This window comes from Strigops habroptila, chromosome 8, assembly GCF_004027225.2.
Source record: "Strigops habroptila isolate Jane chromosome 8, bStrHab1.2.pri, whole genome shotgun sequence".
Lineage (NCBI taxonomy): Eukaryota > Metazoa > Chordata > Aves > Psittaciformes > Psittacidae > Strigops > Strigops habroptila.
Window position 1 is genome coordinate 40,175,435 of NC_044284.2, and position 21,337 is coordinate 40,196,771.

The 21,337-nt window shown below is 43.5% G+C and overlaps 1 protein-coding gene and 1 non-coding gene across 4 annotated transcripts in view; both read right to left on the minus strand.

The window, feature by feature from the left end:
* Positions 1 to 434: 434 nt before the first annotated feature.
* Positions 435 to 21,337, minus strand: part of COP1 (COP1 E3 ubiquitin ligase) — a 129,445-nt gene continuing 108,542 nt past the window's right edge. For all 3 annotated transcript variants that reach the window (XM_030493489.1, XM_030493488.1, XM_030493490.1), the window contains exons 19-20: positions 3,518 to 3,562; positions 435 to 1,557 (exon numbers count right to left, since the gene is read on the minus strand). In XM_030493489.1, the coding sequence (XP_030349349.1) occupies positions 1,540 to 1,557; positions 3,518 to 3,562 (63 nt within the window). In that variant the 3' untranslated portion in view covers positions 435 to 1,539. The remainder of the gene's footprint in view (positions 1,558 to 3,517; positions 3,563 to 21,337) is intronic.
* On the minus strand, positions 20,626 to 20,770 carry LOC115612416. The gene has a single exon (XR_003993014.1).

Consider the following 21,337-nt stretch of genomic DNA (forward strand, 5'->3'; position numbering starts at 1 on the left):
TGCAAGAAGACCACAAAAACCTCCTGGGAAAATCATAATCAGGCTTTTAACACCTAGAGGACATGAGACATCTTTCACATGCCATTGTTTACAGCTCCTTGATGGGTGGACCAAGACTGCAGCAGGGCCTTGCTTTGCTGACATGGAGAGTGAAGTCCCTGCAGCAATCCCAGTCTCAGAGGTACGAGGCAGACACATACTGCAATGAATGAACACAGAGATTCTGTTTGCAAACCAAAATGCTTCCCACAGGTATCACTATCTACATTGCACCTTTGCCACCCACAGCTAGGGAAAGATGCTACGCCCACCAATTCCAGTTTCAAGCTTAAAGAGTTCTGGCAGCAATCCTGACAGCTCAGCGTGACTGCTACTCACAAAGACTGTCTGCACCTTCTTACCCACCCCCCTGCCATCCTGCCGACAAAGCAACATCAACTCAGCATCATGGTTTATTCCCCCTCCATATGTACAATTAAGTTTATGCATGACCATTAAAAATAAGGCTACTTATATCATGGCTCTGAAACACATTACAAACCAACTCCATCCCCTCTCTTATTACAACATTCAAAACGCTTGGCTTCCATGGTGTGTAGAGAGGGGCAAACGCAACCAGACCACACGGGCAGTTAAGTGGTGCAGGGCTTTGGTAACTGGATCTAGAAGCTTCCTCTTCTAGCTGAGATAGCCAAACACAGCCAGGTCAGTGGGAAGGAGATCATTATCCCACAATGTCTTGGTGAGGTCAGTTCAGGTCCCAGGCAACTGCAGGTCACCTCATCTCAGTATGTTGCTGGTGGCAGGCAGCAGAGATGCCCAGGCTCACACGGATGGAAGGACAACTTAATCCTCTCCTTTGGAGCTGCCTCTTTGGGTCAAAGCAGGCATGTAGGAGAGAAGGAAGGGGAAGCTGCCCTCCTCTTCTTGATGACCAGAGGACTTGAGTCTTTGGAGGTGTCAATCTGGGTGACGTTTCTCAACATTTAATACATCTAAAAAAAATAATAAATCAAAGGAACAAACCATATTATTATGGGATCTCCAAGTGAATTGCTTGCATGTCCAGGTAAGGCTTAGAGACTTTCTTTTTTTCCAGAGGGATGAAGAACAGTCCAGATGAAAGTAACTGGAGATGTGCAACTGAGGACAGCCCTGTGTGGTCCTGTAAGCTCCCTTCCCAAGTAAATCTGTTCCCATATGCAACAAGAGAGAATCTTCCAGCTTCAGCTTGTGGCTCAATAAATTTTATTATTCCTTTTTGTTTTTATTTAAAAGAATGTGTTTTCCTATCATAAAAATTAGACAACCATACCACCACCAGCAGCAGCAAAGTCTGTGGAGTTAATGTTGATGGCAGACAGTTCACTGGTGTTTCCAGTGTTTCAAAACGTCCTAGGCAGTCCATAAATGGAAAAAAACCCAAACATGATGGTTTTGGGGAGGAACATCAAGGTGGTTTTGGTTTCTTGTCCTGCGGAGGATCCCAGATGAATACTGTAGCAGGACCAAGCACCTCATCCCTTGAGAGAAAACCCTTCATACCAGCTCCAATACCTGATTAGTAGGGAAGAAGAGACATTTAGAATAGGAATTGATAACATTCATTATCTCCCTCATCAGCATACAGATCACTACAACAGGACTGACCCTCCCGTTTCCATCCCTTACCCTTCATTCACCAGCATGCAATAATATCGTAAAAATGGGATAAGCACTTGGCAAGGATCCCAGTTTGGTGTCTGCTTGCACTAGGATAAGTTATGGCATGAAGCAAAACCATCCACAGTTGCCTCATTTCCACTCATCCCCATCAACCAGCTATTGGAAGTTTTGTAATAGAGGACAAAATATCTGATCATCCAGTCCTCTGTGCTCATGTTTCCCTTCTCCACACTAAGGTGGTACAGCAGCCTCTGAAGGCATGGGCTAGAGATGGAGGAAGAAAAGTGACTAGGACACTTGTCACAGCCTGTATTAACCTGGTTTAGTTTTCCTGGGGAAAGCTTTAGAGCTTTAGCTCATGGGTACTGCCTGGCATGGCAATCTGCCCCCAGATTGGAGTTGGTTTGTGCAAACCCCGTCAGACCATCCCGCCTTCCTCTGTGTGCTGCCAAAGGCAAATGGAAATAACAGAGTTCTGACAGCCCTGGCTGTTTCCACTTTTCTGTCTACCTTCTCTCATTAACAAGCAAAATGCATGAGCAAAACCTCTCCTCTCTAATCACTCTCCTGTTGCTGCTGGATTCACTTCAAGACATCAAAAGCATCTGTGAATTTTGTCCATTTTACTAAGAAGGAAGTGACCAAAGTAATGAGCAGCCAATTTCAAAGCCCGCTAAATAAATTGCCTATGAACAAGAGGCTACAGCATCACATGCTGCAACAGCAGGAGTAACCAGGCCACTCGTGGCCTAACAATGATCTAAAAAAAAAATAAATTAAAATATGACATGCAGTCAAACACAGACCACTTGGGTCTCTCCCCATTCCTGCTCTTTTTTTTTTGTTGATTTTTCCCAGGAATGTTTAGACCAGCAACTCTGGTCTGGCTCCAGAGAGCTGCTACTGTCACAGGGATGTGAGAGGAAATCAGGATGATGACCTCAGCTTCAATCCAGCATGTAACTTTGCAAACAACAAGTAAACTGCTTCATAAGTAGCTACAGAAAGCTGGCAGGGCTCTGGGCTACAAGCTTATGGCATTAACCACCAAGCCTGAAATGCATGGCAGAGGTCAATGCTGCTCTGTACAACTTAGGATGGTATTAGACCTGAGGTTCTCCAGAGGATCAGCACTAGCCTGGGTTTGGGCACTTGTTTTGTTTGGATGTCTGACAGGAACGTAAAGAAGGACAAAGTCTTTTTCATATTACCTGACATTTCATGGATGGATAGAAACACACTGATGAGACGCTTGGAAAGACTTTTAATTCACATGCTGAAAACCTGGCAAAATGCTGGCATGGGGAGGTCTGTTGCTTTCACAAAACCCTGTGCTGACAGCTGCTGTCTGTTACAGCCAGTCTGGGCACCAGGAGTAAGCAAAGCGAGGGAGCATCCCTCCTCATTTCAGACACTGCTCCAGCTGGCTGCGCATCAGGAGCTCAGCTTTCAGCTCCGCTGCACCCTGCATCGGCAGCAGCAGCCAGAGGATGGGCTCTGGTTAATGCCAACTGGTGAGTTAATGCACAGCCTCCACTGCCATAAGAACCAGCCTGAGACTGCAGGGATGCTTGTGCCAGACTCCCCATGCTACCAGGAGCAGCGGGAGCATGGCAGGTGCTGGACAGCTGCCAGCAGCTTTTCTACACCTTGCTTTAACTGAGTTTCATTGCTGGTGCACTGTCTGCTTGCTCCACCATGTGCTACAGCAAATACATCATTTAAATTACAAACTTCTACAGTTGGGATGACCTCCTCTAATGGTTTCTCCTGGCTGTACAGTTTTTCTGACCTTGCTCTTCACTAACAACAGATTCAAGTGTTTAAAGAGGAGATGCATGAAATAACTTACCTTAATTGTACCCTGACTGTTAGCAGCAATCAGCACATTGGACTCCTGGAATAAAAGAAGAGGCACTATCACAGTCTGCCATTGCCTTTTTTTTTTTTTTTTTTTAACCCGTTTTGGAAGAAGCAGCAGAGAGCAGCAGTTGTTTTTATCTTATACACTAGACGTATATCTAATTTCAAAGGGACTTAACTCTTCCCAATTCCAAGATGCTTTTAAGGCCGAAAGTCTTTATAAAAGTTATACTACCTAGAAGAATTAGAAAGCAATAATCCTTAGTGCTTTTACAGAGCTTTCAATCTCCAAAGTAATTTACAAATATAAACCTTCACAGTCTCCTCGAGAAGTGGGCTAAAAATAATAATAATATTCATCTTTTGGCAGCATATGGACAAAGGTCTCCAGCACCCTAACTACATCGACTTATCACCATGGCAAACCCTCTTTGTCTCTGTGGCCACGCAACCTCTCCCACAGCCGAGAGGTTTCAGACAAGTAAAACAAAAAAGAGAAAAGATTAGAGAGCAATAGCAGATAAACCCAGTTTGGAAGGGAGGATAAACAGAGAGGGCTCCAGTCCTGCTTCATACAGAAAGGCAGCATCTATTTACCTCCTGCCAACTGATGATCTTGCATTTGGAGATATCCTGGTTGTCTGCAAATTAATGGTCTGCTGCATCAGTCAGGCAACCCCCAGGCACATTCTGCTCTTCAGACCACATTCCTGATGTGACCAGCAAGTGCAGGCGCAACCTCCCAAACCCAAAATTGTTCAGACAGGGAAAACAATATTGTACCAATAAACCCAAAGCATGTAAGGGCTGGGGTGCTGGCAACAGCCTTGGGGATGCTGAAGTTGAACGACTGCTCCCGGACTGGTGTCCCACATCTGTCCTTGCACCAGCAGTTGCAGTGTATGCTGTCGAACCACCCACCATGAACCATTTTCCCTAAAGACAGCTGCTATCTTTTCTCAGACACATTTTTAAATTTCTCTCACTGCTGCTATCCATCCCCAGACAAACTTGCTGTAATTATCCCATCACTTAACACATGCATTTTTAATAAACTCAGTGACTAGAATATGCCCTGCTCCAAAGGGAGGAAAAGGCAGCTCGACCCAGCCCCAACAGAGTTGCACGCTGCCACGCGGTTTGTGACTTTGCACAGCCACCAGCTTTGAAGTAAAGGGAGAAAAATCCTTTTCAGTGCAAAACCTCACTTATACGGTAAAAGTAGCCTTGTGGTGGACCACTGGGCTAATTGTTATAGATAGGTTTGTTCACCCTGGTACCATCATTAGGGGATTAGTTAAGACTTCTGATATTATCTCATCAACGATCCTCCAACTCAAAGCTCCTGAAAAGAAAGTGTATCCTCAAAAGGAAGCATATACTCCAATTTCCATTAATTTGGTGGCTAAGAGTCTAATCCTGTGAACCGCTCAGCTTCTGATTAACAACATTAAAATCAAAACCCACCAGGGGAACGCAGACACAAATATCCTTTAGGGACTAAACCAGGGACCAGAATACCTGAGAGGATTCTGGAGGCAAGGGAGAGGGACTGGCAGCTATCTAGTGTGCAGAGCAAGAGACTTGAACTTCTGAGTAGAGATGATACAGGGTTTGAACGATTCCTGTTTGCACTGTGAGTGATTGGTAATTCATCCTGCTGCTGCAGTCTGCTGGGGTACCACTGTAAATGAACTCTGGTTGAATGAACAGTTTTACCTGCTAAATAAAATAAAAATGCCAGAGGCTAATGTACTCTCACTCCCTTGTTCTTCAGAAGCCACTGTGGATTTTTTTTTCAGCAGGGTCTGAGCTAATGACTGCTCTGCTGCTTTCACCCACAACTGTGAGATGCAAACGGGAGCAGACAGCAGCAAAATTAGCACCAGATCTGTCATGGAACAAACAGTGACTTGCTTATTGAGGCACTCTAGCACTGCTTCCCTGGGAACAGAGCTAGGTAACTTGCTTTTAAGCCTCTAAAGAAACAATTCTTGTCCGTTTGTGTTGCCTGTAAAACAGCCAATATATTCAACATGTTAAACACCTAAGCAAGTCATGAAGTTGCTTACATCTGTAGGTTTGTAACTTGTGACAGCCATGTGCATGTCAAACCAATCTTTTAGCCAGGACATGTATTAACAGTGTCACCACATCCGCAAAAGATAACCACCATGAGCACTTAACTGGCAGAATACCTGCTTCCCCTACTGCACCACTACAAGCATCTGTATCTCTCAGGCATGAAAAACAGGGTATCACCATCCATTGTGGCTGCATGTTCTCCTTTACCACAATCACTTGATGTTTCTACGCAGGGCAAGAAGGTTGAAAAGCTGGCCTTCCTCGTCCCTCTTTCTGTTGTCTGCAGGAGCCAGAAACTCCCCAAAGCAGAGACAGGGGCCACGTTGGAGGTCCACCATGACCATGTAGCCCTACTCTGAAGAAATCAGTTATTAAAATGACTCTTCTATGGATGCACCTCCTCCTATGAGTGGTTGGCACCTGTAGCCCTTCTTAACAGGAGAGGCAGAAGGTGGCAGCTGCCTTTGCTAAAAGAAGATTGAAGAAAAAAAATGCACACGCACACACACAAGAAGAATCAAGAGATGAGAGTTTACTGCCTGGCAAGCAAGAGCATTTTGTTCCATGCAGTTGCTAATCTCAAGTATTACTGCACCCTGGTGGAAAGCCACCAACCTGTGTAACCTGGCAACCTCTCCTCTGCACATCGAGGCAGATAAGGAGCAATCAGTGGACATGTGGCAAAGCACACTCAGGTCCCCTTGCAACGAGATAACACGGCATCTCAAACAAGCGGGGGACAGCCATAAAATTGACAGGAAATAGCTTAAGAGCTTTGGTCCTGTTAAATCAACAGAAAAGAGCAAGACTCTGAGGATGTCAACAGTATGCATTTTCTTGCCTCTTGGCATTACATATGAATTTAGAGAGATTAATTGACAAATGTAGGTGCATCTCAGGACTCATGTTAAGATTAATATAGGGTGCAGGTCCAGAACTGCTCTAAGATGTTCCAGGGCTAAGTCCTGTACTAAGACTTATGAACAGCCTTCCACATATGCTGACTTTTTCCTTGACTGCAGAGACAGTATTATGGGAAATCTGAAAGACAGTTCCTTGACACTAGAAAATACTTGACTCCACCACTTTGTTATTGCATGGACATGTATCCTTTGTTATATCCATGGACACAGAGATAGGTGTTAGGCAAAATGAACTTATAAATCAAGGACAGACCAGACAGAAACACCTCTGTCCTGAACCTGACAGAGCCCTATTCTTCTGGATGTAGCACTGGATGAACACGACTGGTCCATCCGCAGGAATTTAGGAGCATTTGCCCTTGGGATTTGAAGGCACTTTCATTGATTGCACCAAAATAAGAAATTTCTGCAGTACATTCTTGATGGCAAAGAAAAACAAAATCATATTTAGGACCTTCCTGAGTAGATGAGATACCTGCTACATTCATCATTCAAGGGAATTATTCATCTGGTGACAGCTGGGTTTTTGAAGCACACTGATTTTCTTCTCTCCTAGATGAGCCCTCTATTTGGATGGCCCTGGGAAACAATTTGTACAGGGAAGGGAGGGAGAAGAAGGAAAGTCAGGCTGACTGCTAGTATTCATGCAAAAGCAGTTGGCATTAAGAGAATCAGAAATGGTCTGGATGTTTTGTGAAGCTTGAGGAAACTCAAGCTGAATAACTGAAAAGTTACCAGAGCTTCAGTGCAACAGGAAGTAGAACACAGCTGAGGTTGTAGCTCTTCCTCCTTTACACCTTTGTGCAAGAAAACACTGGAGAGTTGGGGGGCAGGACTAAATGAACATCACCCCAGACAGACAGCTGTTAAAACCACACACACCTCTCCTTGCAGGGACACACACTGATATCCAAGCAGACTCTACTCTATGGAGCAATGGAAAAAACCAGACAGACCCTCTAGCTAAGCTGTAAACCCATCCTCCCAGTAACTGCAAGACTCATCTCTAGCCATGCCTCTTCTTTATTAAAGAGGAACTGTGGATGTCTACCTGCAGCCGCAGTGCTCCAGGAATTAAGCACCCGTCTCACCACTGGGCTTGTGCAAAATCACAGCCGAGTATTTTATTGTCTTCCTTTCCTGACATGAAATAGAAAGCCTGCCCCAAAGGGGCTCAAAATAGGCAAGATGAGCACAAATCACTTGCATTTCCCCCACTTCCCCCCCCCCGCCCTTAATGTAATCCTTTGCAAGACCATTCCTCCTCCGTTATTCTGCATATATCAGTCCTTAAAGTGAAATTCAGAAGCTCACACTGAAGGAAAATATGGAGCATGGTCTACACAAGAGAAGGACCCTGGACACTGGCTTTGAAACATCTCAGTCCCCCTGTTGGGAGTGAAACTGTGAATCAGAACACTTCTATGTGAATGAAACCTACACTTCCATAGTTTGTAAACGCAGTAGTTTTGAGAAAGCTAGTCTTACCAGGAACAGTCTTGGAGTACCTGAAGGTTGGGAACTGCAGCAGGTAGCTAACAACCACAGCTTTGACCACATAAGCCAACACTTAAAAGCTGCAGCAGCACTCTTCCATGCTGTTAGCCTGACAAAACTGGTCTTTAAACAAACTTATCCAACTGTGTTTCTTGCAAGGCCAGTGCTGAGGAAGGAAGAAAGTTTGGCTAATGGAAAACTGATACAATATGGACTTATTTCCTACTTTCACACTCACCCCTAAATTCTAGAAATGCCAGCAATAATGCAATGGGCTGAAAAAATTTGGGCCTACAAGGATGCTGGGGAAGGACTTTTCATTAGGGATTGTAGTGATAGGACAAGGGGTAATGGGTTCAAACTAAAACAAGGGAAGTTCAGATTAGATATAAGGAAGAAGTTCTTTACTGTGAGGGTGGTGAGGCACTGGAAGGGGTTGTCCAAGAAAGTTGTGAGTGCTCCATCCCTGGCAGTGTTCAAGGCCAGGTTGGATGGAGTCTTGAGTGATACAGTGTAAGGTGTCCCTGCGCATGGCAGGGACGTTGGAACTAGATGATCTTAAGGTCCTTTCCAACCCTAACTATTCTGTGATTCTATAATAAAAATTGTTCCTTAGGATCATAAAGATGCCAGTGTTGAAGCAAGATGTGATTCCAAGTTATATGTGCACATGTTCAGGTGATGGACTGGAAATTGTATTTGGGACTTTCACCGTGTTATAAACAATTCCAGGTCACGAAGTTTGTGCCTTGTTGTTATCCCATTTTCTGCACAAATAAAGCATATTCACCTCAAACTTCCAGTGCACTCGTCACTGAGATAAGCATGAATTGTCTGGATTTTCAGCTAGGTTTGTTCTATAGATTCACAGTTAGGATCCTTAAAGATCTTATTTTAAATTAACAACTTCTCACCTTCCCACCCCAGCAGATGTTTCTGCTAACAAATGGCTGGTTTGTCAGCAATTCTCTTTCAAGCAGACGGCCTCACTGCCATGAACAACTTCACAACCCTGAACACTTGCTCAAAGAGACTGAAGCCTGATTAAAAGCAAAGTTGTTGATACAATGGGAAAATATACTGGGTGAGAAAGCTTGCACTGGAGTGGCCATTGTCTTATGTTATATATAGGCAGAATAAAAGTATATAATTTAACTAAACGTAGTGCTGTTTGTACAGAAAGTCCTTTCTTTAAGTAAAACCACTCAGTCTTTACTGAAGATGGCAACTATTAGTCAGGTGTGAGCTTTTAAGCTATAGAACATCTGCGAGACATATTTCACCAAAGCTTTTCCCATTAACAACACATGCAAAGTCTTTTCATACAAAGTATGTGAAATCAGTTCCCCAGAAGACCACCACTGCTTGACTCCATCTTGTAATTAGCAGATACTAATGGCTTTTCACTCAAATTCCCCTGAGACCTGGTTATTTTCTTGCTGTATGACTCAAGTCAGCTTTTGTTTTTAAAAGAAAATTATATATTCTAACCTAGGAAACATGATAAACCTCCAGTGTACAAAAATCAAGAGGTTTTTAAAAGCTAAACTGGTACATTAGATCTCTTCCCAGCAGGACAATTTGCTGCATACAGAATTTTGTTTTTGTTTTTTTCCACTGCTGCAAGATGCCATTATCAATGAAGGGGTGCATGGTGGGATGGCTGAAGCGGTGCACAACCCTCTACCTCCATGTGTGCCAGAATTTACTTTATACGCCATCACACTCATCTAACATGAATCCCTTTTGAATTATTTTAAGGGAGTATTATCTATACTGTGAACATCAGGCCCAAACAGAAATTAGTTACTTCTTTAGACCCAGCACTTCTTTAAAGAACAAAGTCTTACATATAAAAGATATCGTACCAAGACTTCAGGAACAGCAACACCCAACTCTAGATTTTAAACCTAGAATAGAACACATATGCCTAAATCATGTCTTTTAATCCTTAGAAATTGTATTTTTATCTCATTCTGAAGGTAATTCCTTTGTACACACAGAGATAAAGCCTCCTTAGGCTTATCTGCCCCCCCAAGCAACAACTCAATATATGTGAAAAAGGTCTCACCTGTGCTTCCTTCTAGATCCAGCTGCAAATACACAATCTTTTGAGTTTTTAAGTTTATAAATGCTACACAGTAACACCCACGCAACATAATAAAGATATTTTCTTAACACATTAACCCACAGATTTACAGGTGACAAGCACTCCTTTGGCTTGCTTTGTATAGAAAGGCTTGACTACAATTGTATGCACAGGCATATAGTTTCTTCTCATGTAGGAATTCATTGACACAATATAAAGGGGAAAAAAGCTTTCAAGCAAATTGGTGTTTTCATCACCCTACATCATGCAGAATCTGCAGCTTCTGCATAAGATAAAGCATGTCTTGCTAGGAAATGTGCGCAGGTAGAAATCCAGTACCTTCCCTCCTTTTTCAGTTGCAGACCTTAACCTCTGTACCAGGGATGCTTTTATTGAAACGCTTCCACATCTGCTATTTTCTAACCGTGACTCTCAATACATGAATATATCGCTCTTTTCTGCTCCCCGAAGAAGTGTTCTCATTTTCGGATTTTATACTTAATGCATTTTTCTACTCCTATTCAGACCAAGCTCAGCACAAGAAGATGCTGTATAAACTGGAAGCTTATTTGTTATGATATAAACCCAGGTCTCTGTATTCACAGCACATGGGTGCCCAGAGGAAAGCAGTCCAAGGCTTGCTCCAGTGACACACTCAAATAAGTAGTAAGCTATCTCTCAGCCAAGTGAGAAATCACTTTTTCTTAGCATAGCATGACCTTTCTTTTCAGCATGCAGCTCTCAAGAAAACAAGATCAACAAGACACCTAGGCCAGGCTAGAAGAAAATAGAAGTATGCATGTGCACAGTGCTGCACACAGATGCCAATCTGTTCATTTCTACAGTCTTCTGAATTCAAGATGGAAACAGAGGCCAACAAGACTGATGGAAAGAGGGCAGAAAAAGTTCTGCAAAGGCAGAAAAGCCAGCCAGCAAAGCCCACCCCAGGACTTTTTGATATATTACACACAACTGCCTCTGTATTTTAGCTGTTTTGGAATAAAATTAGTTTTGATGAGCACCTAATTTATTTGGAATTCAAGATGAAAATAACTTGTCAGACACTTATTTTTCTGCATCTATTGCAAAGCAAAGCATACAGCTTTAACAGCTGTTGCACACTCCCCATAAGGTAAGGTACGGACACATGTGTTAAAACCAAATTATGCTGGCATTAACTCCCCTCCCACCAAGGGCAAGTCTTCTCCTCCTCTATATGTGGGAATATTGAGTTTCACTGCCCATCTAACTGTGACAAGGTCTCTACTACTTTTCCTATGGTTGTATATCCTGGGATTTCAGACACTCCCCATAAACAATACGCTCAAGGCCTTGAACAAAGCAGCAGCAGTATATAAATACAGCTTGCAATAAGCCTACAAAAACCATATACATAAACATGCAACACATTAGCATCAATACTGCAAAACCACAGGAAACGGCTAGGCATTAGTTTAGTGAAAACAGCTTTTAGCATCTATTTTATTGATACTTAAAGCTCCCAAATATTCATTTGGCAATTCTACATAATGCAATGCTGTACACTGCTTGACAACTGCACAATCCAAGATCTGCATTCCTACCGCTGATACGTTTCTCTTTTCTACTGTTTGTTGCAGTCAGTCATTACATCATGCTGGAGGTGATGAATTTAACCTCCCTTCCTAGCCAAGGTCATGCTGCCCTGCCCATCACTACTGTATATAGCAAAGCCAAGCCCTATTGCTTATGCCTCCCTTCCAAACCCGCAACAGAAACAAAATGCACGATCTGAAGAATTGGCCACCAATCCACAGGAGAGTATTCAGAAACGTGACCTAAATCTCGGAGTTTTAGATTTTGATTTTGTGCAGACCAATGGCAAACCATCAGGGATCAGAGATGTAAACAGAAATCAGCAGAATGTGAAGAGCCTTTTCAGTCCAAGCTACTGGGAATTAGACAGACAAGCAATACACCCTACAAGCAGAGCCTACCATGAGTGTTACACAGCCCAGTCCTGAAGCACAGCAAGGATGACCCCTCCCAGATGCTGCACTGGGAAGGAACGGATGCTGGTAGGAAACTCCCGAGAGATGCTAAAAGATATCCTTTCCTGTGCCTCCCAGCTCCTTGGTCCTCTTTACTTTACAACACACTCCTTGCCCTACCTACTGTGAAAAGCAAACTTCAATTTGTTTAAGCCCTGCTTCATGTGTAGTTGGTTCTCTTATGCCTCTCTCACACTCATGATGCATTTCTCCCACCCCTTTTACCTTCTCTATTCTTCTTCCTTCTCTTTTTTGCCAAGTCAGTCCTTTCTCTTCCAGCTTAACTGTATCCAACACACCTCAGTTGCTCAATTCCCTCTTTCAAATCTTCTTCACACTTGAGTCAGCAATTCCCTAGTTTGTGCAAGAATGCTTTTGTCTTTCCCAGACCATCTGTCCCATATCCTCTGGGGCTTCTGTATTTGCGAGATCGTTGTCCCTTGCATGGCATCTCTCATCAAAACCCTACTTTCAGCACTTGTTCTTGAGCTTCAACTGCCTCTTCTACAGCTCTATACACGTCTTCCCATGTCTTTCTCCCTCCCCTTGTAAATCCACCTTTGAAAATCCTACTTACACAACAGTTTCCTTTTCTTTCCAACCCTTCTGCCTCCAACATGTTAGCACTAGCACAAGATGTGCACATCTTCTGTGGGTTCAGAAAAGGAATAGATGACAGTTAACCTTCCACTCTGGTCCCAGTATCCAATCAACCAACTGTATCTGCTCCCATAGGCCGCTTTCTCTTCTCAGCTCTGTACTTGTAGGTCCCTGAACTCATTACTGCACTGTTCCTCTGGTCCCTGCCTGGGCTGCCAACCACAGCTCATTCCCACATCTGCCAAGACAAAAACTAGAGGATAGAAGAATACAGGGAGGCAGAAATCTTACAGTTCGAGACTGAAACACCATGTTATTTTGTGGCAAAAAGCTGCTGATGGGCCAGGAGCTTTCAACACGAGAACGTGACGCACATCAGCAGCCTTGCAGGTGCACACAGTCCCCAGATATCCTTTCTTTCATGCTTTTTCCGAATGCACAATAGCTAATACCGCATGTTAGCTGCCATACTGAAGTGGAGCACACTCCTTCGGAAGGCTGACAAATGGTTTCCAAGTTGGGCCAAGAGGGATCAGTGCTAGGTGACACCTCTTCTGTGCTCTATGAAGCACAGTGCCCCATTGATGCCACCAGTGGCTTCCCTGAAGTTCAGATCCTGTTATTAAATCAGTCCCTACATAGAAATTCTATGAAATAATCCATTAGCTGGTCCAGCTCCTGCCTCCCTTCCTCTCCCAGTGCCATTAGTTTCAGTCTCTAAATAGCTGAATGATACAGGCTTAAAACTGACCCAACCACCTTGATGTTAATATTTTAAATTATTGTCTTAGTTCTCTAATGCCAATAAATCATTTACATGTGCACTTTTAATTAACAGTCCAATCACTAAAAACAACTTAGCATTCACGCAGCACATTTTATCAGAGGAACCAAAGACACATTACAACATTAATTAAGTGTAACAAATGCCATGGTGAGGTAGCTAAGTATTATCCTACTTTGACATGTGGGGAAACCGAGGCAACACCCTCAACTGATTTGCCCAAGGTTAATCCAGATGTTCACTATGAAGTGCTGAAGACAAAAAGCAGGGAGAAATACCACTGAGATTTAACTCTCCTAATAAGCATTCCTCTCCTGAACTGAAGTATTTACTTATTTGCCGATGAGAAATCTGTTCCAGCTGTTTTCCTCCCCCTAACAGACTAGGGACACAAACCATTGTTATCAAGCATGCTAAAAATCAACCCTTAAACTTCAACAGCCTGCCAGGTGAGGGTGATCACACTGGGTCAAAAATGACACCCAGCCAAGTGTTTTGAAGAACACTTAATGATCCTTCCCACCCCATGGTTCACACCTATGCACACATCTAAACTCACTGATTGCAGGACACTTACCTAGCAGTTGTAGGTCCTAGACCTATACAAGTGTCTGGTATCTCCCAAGTGCTCCAACAACTCATCTAACCCTTGGGGAATTTCATACCAGGCTCACATGCCAGGAGCACAGGAGAAGAGCAAGAAATTCCTGAATGACACTGACTCTGCTCATAGCATGCTGAACAGTTACGAATCTTGGAGAACACCAGGTGTCCCAATATCCTCACTCTCCTACAAACCTATAGTTTAACCAGTCTTTCAGGCCATGCAGAGCCCATCCTATCACCTCCTTCTCCCTTCCCACGCCCAAGAGGTGACCCTCTGAGTGGTCCTAGACAATGGTAGCACTCACACAACCATGGCAGCTCGGAGGACATGTTCCTCTGTGCCCTCAACCTGCAGTTTCAGATCCAGCAGTTTTGCTTCCCCCATGTGGTACAGAAAAACACCGATTTCTGGGACTCAAGCTATCACTGACAGCCAAATTGATTTACCCAAACTATCAGGGATGGTTTTTTTGACAGTGCCTGGCAGCCATCTAGAATTCAGTCAAACAGCCCATACTGGGCCAAGTCCAGCCTTGTTTTTTTCTCCCCCAAAATAATGAATTCTGCTCTGTATGAAAATTACATTACATTTGGAAACACTTTAGGTTTCCCAATTATCATGTGATGAAATGTTTCAGACACAGATAATGCCTACTGTCAGTCCCTTTAATCCAAGTGCATGCCTTTCAGCAAAGCTGGATGGATTTTCAGAAACTCTCACTGAAACCAAGAAGAGATCATCTCCTCAACATCTTTGGCAACTGGATCTCTATGATTAAAGAACCCAAGTATCAATATGAAATCCATCTCATGATGGCAGGATGCAGAGTGCTCCTTCTCCAAGCAGGACACATGAAGTGTTGCTTACATGAGAGTATTCACAAAGTCACCAGTTCCTGCATGGCTCCCAGTCTGAGACAGAACGTGTACGAAGATTAAATAACACAGAATTCACCTAAGGCAAGAGAGAAAGGCTTGACTAATACTAAGGTATTAAAGCTACTGTAGGCTTAAGAGACAGGGCAGATAAAGCCCCAAACCAACCTTTGGAGAAAGAGGTCTTGCAGCAGTGTAACTGGTGGGAACTCATGCTGGCCACTGCTAGTGGGACAGGCTGGAAAGAAAAACCTTACTAAACCCCTCACATGACACCATACCCTCAAAGCAAAAGTGGAAGAAAGTTAATCCATTACAACCATAGATAGTGGCAATCAACATAGGAGAATGGGTTAATCACAGGAGATGTCAGGAATGATGAAGGGATCCAAGCCAAGTTTGGCTGTCTGGGTCAGCAAGAGGGCAACACTTTGGTAGGAACTCATGAAATGGCTGATGGACTGAGAGAATCAATTTGTTTAAAACTGATAATGGATTCATACTCTGCTACTGTTCGTTTTATACAGTTTGGTTGTCAACTCTTTGGGGCAGGAAGCTGTCACTTGCTGTCTCTTTGGACAACACCTAGTGTGGTGGGTTGACCCTGGTTGGATGCCAGCCGTCCATCAAAACTGCTCTATCACTCCTTCTCCTCAGCTGGACAGGGGAGAGAAAAATCTAACAAAAGGCTCATGGGTCAAGATAAGGCAGGGAGAAATCATTCATCAATTACCATCATCGGCAAAAGAGACCTGACTTGGGAAAATTGATTTATTTTATTGCCAATTAGAAGTGTGAACAGAGTCATGAGAAATAGAATCCAAATCTTAAAACACCTTCCTCCCACCCCTCCCTTCTTCCTGGGCTTAACTTTACTCCTGAAATCTCTACCTCTTTCCCCCTGCAGCACTGGGGCTGGGGAATGGGGATTTTGGTCATTCATCACACATTGTTCCTGCTGCTCCTTCCTCCTGAGGAGGACAACTCCTCACACTCTTCCCCCTGCTCCAGGGCAGGGTCCCTCCCATGGGAGACAGTCCTCCATGAACTTCTCCAATGCAAGTCCTTCCCATGGTCTGCAGTTCTTCACTAACTGCTCCAGCACAGGTCCCCCGTGGGGTCACCAGTCCTGCCAGCAAACCTGCTTCAGTATGGGCTCCTGTCTCTATGGGGCCACAGGTCCTGCCAGGAGCCTGCTTTAGGCTTCCCACAGGGTCACAGCCTCCTTCAGGCAGTCACCTGCTCTGGTATGGGGTCCTGCACAGGCTGCAGGTGGATCTCTGCTCCACCACAGACCTCCATAGGCTGCAGGGCACAGCCTGCCTCACCACAGTCTTCACCATACGCTGCAGAGGAATCTCTGCTCTGGCACCTGGAGCACCTCCTCCCCTCCTTCACTGCCTTGGTGTCTGCAGAGCTGTTTCTCTCACATTCTCACTCCTCTCTTGCACAGTTTTTGTTTCCCCTCTTCTTAAATATGTTACCACAGAGGCACTACCACCATCACCAATGGGCTTGGCCTTGGCCAGCAATGGATCCATCTTGGAGCCGGCTAGCACTGGCTCTATCAGACACAGAGGAAACTTCCAGAGGCTTCTCATAGAAACCACTCCTGTAGCACCCCCTGCTACCAAAACCTTGCCATGCAAACCCAATACACCTACTAAACTGGATCTCCTTCCTGCCAATTGTAGCTTCTTTGCACCATCCTAATGAAAATCACTTCCACCCCTAAGACTGGCCCGACAGATATGCAAAAAAGCATCATATTAAAGCAACTAGAATTCTGACATTTAATTTGTGTGCTTTAACTGTAATAACATCCCTTGAACATACCCATCCATTTTTAAGTGGGATACCACTACCAAACCGAGACCAAGCCCTCATACTACAGTATCCTAAACTGACCAACTCTGAAAGTTCTGGACACATGTTAAAAAGCTGACTGTTTTGTTAACAGGACTTCGAATAACATTACAGGGGGACTTCAGTGCTCAGTATCTGCAAAACGCATAAACTATTCTGAATGTTTTACTTATGCCAGCTGGGAAAGAAGTATGATGGTTTCACTGCATCTGTAAGCCTTCTAATTGTGTTACTGGATGGGCCAGAAGTCTGGCAACGATGGAAATCAAAGCCTTCATTTCTCTTTAAGCCAGGAATACTATATTTAATTGCAACAGGAACAGCCATGGGTCTAAGTGTCAGCACTGAGGAAAATGTCTGAGAGGATGCGAATGACAGCACACATACATGCTGCATGTCCAGCTGAGATTGCAGGCAGGAGGGGTGGGAAATTACACATCTGCGTGGCGAGCAGAGCTACTGCAAGAGAGCAAAAATTTCTTATCCCTGGAGGCTGCTTCCATCCAAAGGGCAGCAAACTATTTGGTACTAAGAACAGAAGAGGTTAGAGTACCTGCCTGCAAGGTGGCCCAGCTTGTAGCTGCATAAGCCACTACAGGATATATATTTCTTATCTTTTCTATACAACACACGTGTGCTACAGAAGTGAAATCACCAGGACCCATCCAGATAAAAGAAGGGACAAATTATTTCTGGCAGAGAAAAATCAAGGCACAAACATGAACATTAGCATGCATATAAGCTTCATGAAATTACACCTATACTAATGCTATTTATAATATACACCTATTTGGGAAAGAGAACTTTGATTTAAAGAATGGAAGTTTAATTAAACTAAAACAAAGGTTTCCATTAATCTTGAAAATTCACAATCTGCTGTTCTCCTTCAACATCCAATTCAGCTAATGTTATAACAGGATCAACCACAGCACTATGTACCTGAAACCTCCCGCAATGCAGACAAGGCTGGGCAAGCCACACCAAACCACATGGCCTTCTCTAGTCTTGAGAAACAGGAAGCTTTCTCTCCTCAAAATACTATTTAAAAAATGCTCTGAGCGCAGTGGTCAAATATTTTCACTAGACAGGGCATACAGGAAAATCACAAAGGAGAAGAGATGTTGATAAATTTGAGTTTGGCAATGAAAAATGGCTAGAGCTTAACACCTGTAGGCAGCAGGCTCTGATGATAGCCAAAACCACATTTAATGTCACCAGCGCAAGTTTACTGCTGAGTAGAAACTAGGTAAAATTCCAGTTACACTTAAATCTTCTCCCTGCACATATTCAAGTAATAGGATTGTGTTAAAAAACTTCACTGTCTTCTGCTCCTGTGGTACAGGGTAAGCACAGGTAAGGATGGTGCAGCAGAGCTGAATATCCTCCCCTAGCCAGCAGGACCATCTCCTTCTCACCTACAGCCAAGAACTGTTTAGAGCTGGCCTGGCTCACGGTCAGTGTGGTCTCTGTAAACCTATTATGACCGTATGCAAAAGGGAGCAGAACTGGACTTTGAGCTGGGTCTGCAAGGCTGTTTGAAAGAGAGCAATGTCTCATTTGTAAACTGAAAGATACTGGAAATTTCTAAAAGAAGATACCTGAAGCCCACAAGCTTCTCCAGATCAGTTTTCAAAGTCAGGCCACACTGCAAAATACCGACCTTGATTACCAAATTGTTTGGCTGGTACTGAAAAAGACAGTAAACTGAATTTTATTAAGGTCTGACTGTACATAGAAGGTGAAGAACTTCATTAAACAAAACCATACAGATACAGATGATACATATGTGGTTGCTTCTGTAATATCCTACTACTGCTGATGCTTTCTCCATTGTATGTATCTAGGGGTAGAAGGGAGTGGGAAGAGAAGACAGCTATGCCTTTGGTATTAAGAATAATGAGAGTACAGCTTTATAGCTTTAGTATAATAAATACAAGGCATGCTATCTTCCCTACTTTGTTCTGCAGAATGAACTACTCAAAAGGTAATAATGAACTTCACATCATTTAGAGGACTCAATTGTGTTGTCTGCTTCCCTAATCTCATCTATCTAAAACATTCCCAAATCCAGAAGGATGAGTGAAACCAATGACAAAAACACACCTAAGAAGCTAGAAATCATTGTGTCATTCAGCTACTGAAAGGCAGTTTCAATTTAAAAACAAAGGATCTAAAAAAACACCCCAACAACCAAAAAACAAACACCCCCCCCCAAAAAAAAAACAAACCACTGAGGACTGAGACTAAACTCAGAAGAAAAACCAGTAATGTATGTCAGAGACAAACTCATTGATTGCAAGACAGGGGAAAAACAAAAAAAAAAAAAAAAAAAATCCCAAAATCCAAACTTGACACACAGTTCTTACTAGAGAGAAATTCCCTATTTTTTCATTCATCTTCCACCTTCCTTCTCCTTGATTTGCTCATTCACCTCCCTGCAACTTGCCCTCCCCTAAGGAATACCAGGAGGTAGCCCCTGAATTCTAACTGTATTTGCTATTCTACTGAATACCACAGATTTAAATGGGAAAAATTAGCAGGACTCGCCAGCAGGCATTCTCCACAATACCAGATGAGAAGTCACCTGAAGCTCTAGATAGGCTGGCTTTCTTTTGTTTATGGCCTTTAAATAATTCAGAGAGAAGAGTTGTCAAGCTGAATCTGCAAAGCTCCCTTGACTTTGGATTTACGCTATGAGACTGCCTGCCTATTGTTTATAAAGACAAAAAGGAAAACGTTACAGGATCATATGTCCGCATGAGAGGGGAGTCAAGGACTGCAAGAACAAGAGCTGTCAGGACAGAAGTCATAAAAAAAACAGATGGGAAAGCAAAAGTAGGCAATAAGTGAAATACAGATGTACCAGCAAAGCAGCAAGAACAAGTTGCTAGCTTGACCATGCTAAAAATGCTAGTAATTTCTGCTAGCATGCTAGAAACAATGCTAGCATTTTCTTGTGTAATATGATGTCATTCTTTAAAAAGGAAAACCCCATATGCAAATGGTAACTTTAATTAGCAATTAAAAGCACAACTTCCCAGCTATACAGTCGCAGCCACCTCTCCCAGATCTGTCTCACTTCTGCAAACCAGTGACAGTCATCAGGCAGCGGGCCAGCACTTGATCATCATTACAAACCTCAGAGAGAGCAACTTCATCCCTTCCCCCTTTCCTCCTTTTTTTCTGGGCAAAGATTTACTAGGTCCTGCCTGGGGACACCAGCAAACCACAGGCAATGGCTCGTGGCATTCCAAAGAGCTCACTTACTCCAAGGTGTCTTTTAGATTTATTTATATTATTTTTTTTTAATGACTCTGGGGCATGCATGGCTTTGATGGGGTTTTGCACAGTCATTTTCAATCACTGGCTTTACAGCAAATGACTGTTTCTTGAAGCAGCAAGAAGAATTGATAGGCAAGGGGAATCTCAGGACATGCAGCCCTGCTCCACCCATGCACACCTCTCCAACCAGAATGTAATCACCTCTACAGCCAGTTTGCTAAACCTAATGAGAACTTAAAAAAAACGAGGGCATTTTAATACAAAACCTTATAACTATGATTATATCTTGCTTTAAACTACCCAGCTGGATTAACTCTTGGCAATTCTACTTAGCTCTGGATGCTGCAGACAAAACCCTGCCCAAGGGCTGTCCCCACATGGTGGGACATTGCGGCTGGGCAGTGGAGTTGCTGCCGAGGACACTGCAGGAGCTGACTCTGCACATTATGGGATAATGCACATGTATGGAGGGGAACGATCCGGTTTAGTTCACTCTCCTAAAGCGGACAGAGACCTCCACTTTGCTCTAGGAAGACTGCAACGGTGGACAAAACATGTTCCTTTTGCCCATGACTGGTCCCAATTGGTCCCAGCAGCTTCCAGTCCCACAAAATTTCATGATTAAACCAGCCTTTTATTACACTGCCTTTTATCCCTGGCTTCTGACCGTAACAAATCCTAAATGAAACATGATGTAATGTATGCAAATCGGCTGAAGAAAAGAAGATTCAAATAATAGCAAAATATCATTAAGTGGGAAAGTTTAACTCAGAAGGTCAAAATCATTCTAGCCTGAAGAAAGAGATGCTGCATGGGGCACACATGCATGCCCAATAGTCTCAAGCATGGGACCGATTGCTCCTTTCTTGCTTGTTTGGTGACTGCCAGCTAACAGCAAGGCCTGAAGCTGCAGTGCCATTAGTAAGTCCCTAAATCTCCTGGCCTTGAATACACTCCTAAACTCCAGGGAACAGCTTGCCAATGGTATGCTGCCTGCCAGCATCCCTACCGCAAGGCTATTAAACAGCAAGCTGCCTTTTCCTCCCCACACCCTCTTTGTTAAATTTTAAATGTGGTACATGGATCTGAAGTGTTACCAGCTCCCAAGCGTTACTGATCACAGCCTGCTCTCAGGTAGGAGTCCTGAAATGAATTGAGGGGCTGTGAAGCT